We start from the raw sequence: 4,839 nt of genomic DNA on the forward strand, positions 1-4,839 counted from the left end.
TCCAGATTCACCCCACACGAGGATGATTTCGGAGAATCTATCGACTCCTGTGACAGGGAGGGTTGGAACGAGGCCGGCGACTGGCGGGAGCTCTTCCATATGGAATCAACAGCTGGTCATTGCACTGTTCCAGAATGGAGGGATGAGGGAATCCCGGTCCAGTCGTCGTCACCAAACATTTCACAGGTGGAAGGACTTCTTCGGGATCTTGACGATACCTTTGTCTTGCCGGCGTGATCACTACATGTGCCCTCTAAACTGGTAGCAAAACTCGGAGTATGCACTTCGGAAACGCACATCATGTTGGCTCTCTTTTAACTCCTTGTAGAATTCGACGGCACGAAACGAGCGTTGTGTGAATTGACCAATATCAGACCATATTCCTAGTTGAGTATAGTAATGTTATTCTAAGATCGGAGTGAGACACTAACCGCACCCTTTGTAAGGATCGTGAATTTGGCAGAGTATTTGAAACAACGGTGATATTTGGTCTGCATCTTTAGTACTAAACTGTTTCTGTGATGAATATGTGTAGGGCTAGAAAGCCTGTTATTTCGTAACAGGTACAGTGGGAAGCCGTTCAAATATGATTCCTCAGCTTCGTCTCGGATCAAACTTTTATTCCTGATGTAACAGAACCTCTGGGTCGCGAAATCATGACAGGGAACCAACCTGGATAATCACATGACTGCGCTGCATTGGTTCGAGTCGTCCGTCGTCGATCTTGTTACCCATGCCTACTTCACAGGCAGTTGCAAATAATCTCTCTCACCCCGTTGTATTTCATTGCGACGTTCTTGAAGCCAACTACATCATCTGTGACAACCGATGCGGCGCCGGCAGTACCCAGGAATGTCAACGTTTTCCTATATTTGCTCCGCAAAGACGTTGGTCAGTTCCTTTCTAATATAACCGACACCCTCAGCTGGGGGTGAAAAGAACATTGCTCCTGGTCAACGGTCTAGAGCTCGAGGCTCATCTTTATCGAATCAACTAGTTGCTACGCCTATCGTATTTTTACCACTGTTGTCGACACTGTATGTTTTTTAGACGCTGGGTCTTGAGCGTTGACTACTGCATGAAGGCGCCATGTATAACTTCGAACGTATACGGGGGAAAAACGAAACCAGGTAACTAATAGCTCTCCACACGGTTCCTGAGAGATGATATGATAAGCTCGTCGACCGCAGCCGAAAAAGCGCCGAGTGTGGGCTCTGTTTCGCCCAGTGATAGAAGAGCCGTCGGTAAATTTTTGGGGCCGATGAAGTGGCGCCGCCTCACTGGGTAATGGTACCGTCGTACTAGGCCGGCTCCGACAGTTAGGTTTATACGCCGACTCGGTGTATCTGCCGAGGTTGAGGTCTAATTCGGCGATCGGCACCTTTCATGTCCTATATATTCGTCCACGTATCGAAGCATGCATCTTATGAACTCGTTTGAGTGGCAACAACGACAGTAGAGGAAGTCACAGAGTCAGCCGTTTCGTGGGATCGCGAAATCCCTGTCGTGTGGGCTGTTGTGCATCCCCACACTTCGACAGTCCGTCACCCGGGGTCCACCTTTTGGCGGCCAATGTTGGTCTGGCGTGTTCTGGACGTATCCATCAAGAGTAGTGGGCAATGGCCAGACACTGCAACCTCTACGGACGAGGATCAGCTGTTACGAGGACCGATCCATCATCATATTCTTTGTCGAAGCTGGAGTAAATCAGCTTTGCAGATCAGGGCGTGGCGAGCTCTTGAAGTGATGTTCCAAGGTTGGCTTTGATCTAGAACCTTGGTCCCAGTTTTTCCCCATGGGAGAAAAATGGAGAAATTGCGGACGCCCGAGTGTCAAGGATATTTGACCGAGGTACTCAGGCACCCCTGCTTCCCCCGATGTTTCTGTTCGCGAGTCTTCAACTGTACCTGACCATTCCTTTCGCAACCTGCGTCCAGGAAAAGGCATCAGCTACCTGAACGCAGTAACTTCCCACACATGAATAGAGTTTCGTTAGGTGATGGATCAGAGCCCTGGGCATGGCTTTTGGACGATGAGAAAGTGCCGTCTTCCTGGTGCCGATTCTCTGGGGATGGAAGATTCCGATCGAGCGCGCGGCGCTAGTTAGCCGGAAGAGGGAAAAGAGCCGCGAGACAAGCGTCTGCCCGCGTTTTTGCCAAGTCATGCTGCGGTGACCCCGGCCAGGAGTGGGAAGCTTCATCCAAAAGGGGTCATGCACCTGACGACAAAGTCGGACTCGCTTCCAACAATATTTTTTTCGAGTGACGGGTATCCATACAGTGGGACGCTTTAAACGTCGAGTACATCCCTTCATTGGGCCTGTTTAATGTTCCTCCCATCATCGGCTTTGCCATCAGCCATATCAGATCGTACAAGTGAAACGGTTGGCACTCCCGGAAGAGTCCTACCGACAACATGGCGACATTTCACGATGGAGAGAAGGAAGTTCACGAGGCAATGGGCTACGATGGAGAGAAACCAACCGGAAATGTCAAGAGCGTCAACACCCAATCAGTTGCACTTGCGGCTGCTGTTGCGGCTCAGAAACCGAATTTGTTGAGCCCTAACATGATCAAACTCTATCTCATCATGTCCATTGGGTATCTCGTGTCGACCATGAACGGCTTTGGTACGATCGAAACGCCAGAATAACACAGAGCACTCACTGACATCAATGGTAGATTCATCGCTGATGGGAGCTATCAACGCGATGAAACCGTACCAGCGTGATATGGGGCTGAGCGGAGCCGGGTCCAGCTCGGGTATCGTCTTCATCGTCTACAACCTGGGGCAGATCGCGGCATTCCCTTTCTGCGGCCTGCTGGCTGACGGCTGGGGACGTCGAGTCTGCATATTTGTTGGCTGCGTTCTCGTTCTTGTCGGCACCGCCATTCAGGGCTCGGCCCATGGCCTTCAACAATTCATCGGAGGCCGCTTCGTCTTGGGCTTTGGTGCGAGTATTGCCTCGGCTGCCGGCCCTGCATATACTGTCGAGGTAAGTACCTTTTCTCTACATTGCATCTCTTCGAGGGTAGCCGGCGCAATTGGCTCGTGAGAATTCAGCCCTCAAAATTAGGCTACTTGGAGATTCAATTTGCTGACTGATCCTGAAGCTGGCTCACCCTGCGTACCGCGGTGTGATGGCCGGTATGTACAACAATTTCTGGTGGCTGGGCAACATCCTCGCCGGATGGACGACCTACGGGACGAACTACCACCTCACATCATCTTGGGCTTGGCGGATCCCGACAATTGTACAGGCAGGAATGCCAGCCGTGGTCATGTGTGCCATTATGTTCTTCCCGGAGTCTCCTCGCTGGCTCATCGCCCACGACCGTCCCGAGGAGGCGCTCGAAATCCTGGCCAAGTACCACGGCGACGGCGACCCGAACTCGGCGATCCCTCAGCTGCAGTACCACGAAATCGTCGAAGACAATAAGCTCACGCGCGATGAGAATCCGTGGTGGGACTTCCGCGAGTTGGTTCACACGCGGGCTGCACGATATCGGCTGGGTATGGTTATTGCAATGTCTTTCATCGGACAATGTAAGTCTCTCTTCACATGCGGTCGTGAGAAGTTACGAATATTGATGGATCGATTCTCCAGGGTCCGGGAACAATGTCGTTAGTTATTTCATGCCGGAAATGTTCAAGTCGGCGGGAATTACCGATACCAACACGCAGCTGCTGCTAAACGCCATCAACCCCATCTTCTCCATGCTGGGAGCTATTTACGGCGCGAGTCTCTTGGACAAGCTCGGCCGGCGGAAGATGATGCTGTGGGGTCTTGCGGGCAGTCTGTTCTTCTACATTCTCCTGACTGCGTTTTCTGCACATGCAAATGCTCAGCCGAACCTCGGATACGGTGTGATCGTGTCTATTTGTAAGTCATGCCCTTTCAGAGTTTTTCGCCCGAACGGAGCGGCCTCAACAACACTGGGTATGGTCGAAATTGACTAACAATGGTAATAGACTGCTTCGGTATATTCTTCGCCTGGGGCTTTACTCCTCTGCAGACCCTCTACAGCGTTGAGTGTTTGGAGAACCGGACCAGGGCTAAGGGCTCTGGGCTGAACTTCCTGTTCCTCAATATCGCTATGTGAGTATCTCCAGATTTTCGTGATGTCCTTCACTGGAATCCGTGTTCGGTTTGTGGACTGCTTCACTGCACATGTACAGACGCATCGTCTGACAAAAGCCTTGTGTGCTGGTGGCGGAACTCTCCCGTATCGTTTTTTAATCGCTTTCTTGTGGCTTCGGAGGGCTAACCTTCGAATAATGAACAGGGTCGTAAACACTTACGGAATAGCTGTCGGAATTGAGGCGATAGCATGGAAGCTTTACATCATATACTGCGTTTGGATCGCCATCGAGATGGTTATCATTTACTTCTTCTTCGTCGAGACGGCTGGTAAGACACTGGAGGAGTTGGGTGAGATATTCGAGGCTCCAAATCCGAGGAAAGCAAGCACCAGGAAGGTCAAGGTTGGCCTGGACGAAGACGGTAGGGTGGTCGGTGTTGAGTCCTGAGGGTTTTCGGCAGCAGTTCCGATGGCGGCGACGGACTGGAAGTGGAACCTTGGAGGAGGCTAGCCCTTTCTAGGCCCTGAAATCCTAATAGTCAATCCTCCAGCACGTCTTTTGGGCGATGTGGCAACATGCTTCTTTCCACTCTGCATCCCAGCTCCCCTGGAGCCGTGATGCCACAAGGCTTGTGACGGCCCTCGTCCCGTTAGATCCAACTGGATTCGGCACAAGCCTCGAATCGACGGTGAGAGGTACTACTGACATTGTATGTTAATTATCGACAATCCAAGTCCTTGTAATTCTGCGATTCCG

The 4,839-nt window shown here is 51.4% G+C and overlaps 1 protein-coding gene across 1 annotated transcript; it reads left to right on the forward strand.

The window, feature by feature from the left end:
- Positions 1–2,415: 2,415 nt before the first annotated feature.
- Positions 2,416–4,530, forward strand: KVR01_000098 (uncharacterized protein; the record flags this gene model as incomplete). Its single annotated transcript, XM_044784659.1, has 6 exons — positions 2,416–2,629; positions 2,682–2,995; positions 3,114–3,546; positions 3,608–3,883; positions 3,973–4,099; positions 4,287–4,530. 6 exons carry the CDS (start codon positions 2,416–2,418, stop codon positions 4,528–4,530), a joined length of 1,608 nt encoding a protein of 535 aa, XP_044650047.1.
- Positions 4,531–4,839: the final 309 nt, after the last annotated feature.

This window comes from Diaporthe batatas (assembly GCF_019321695.1).
Source record: "Diaporthe batatas strain CRI 302-4 chromosome Unknown Contig00001, whole genome shotgun sequence".
In the NCBI taxonomy this organism is placed as follows: Eukaryota; Fungi; Ascomycota; class Sordariomycetes; order Diaporthales; family Diaporthaceae; genus Diaporthe; species Diaporthe batatas.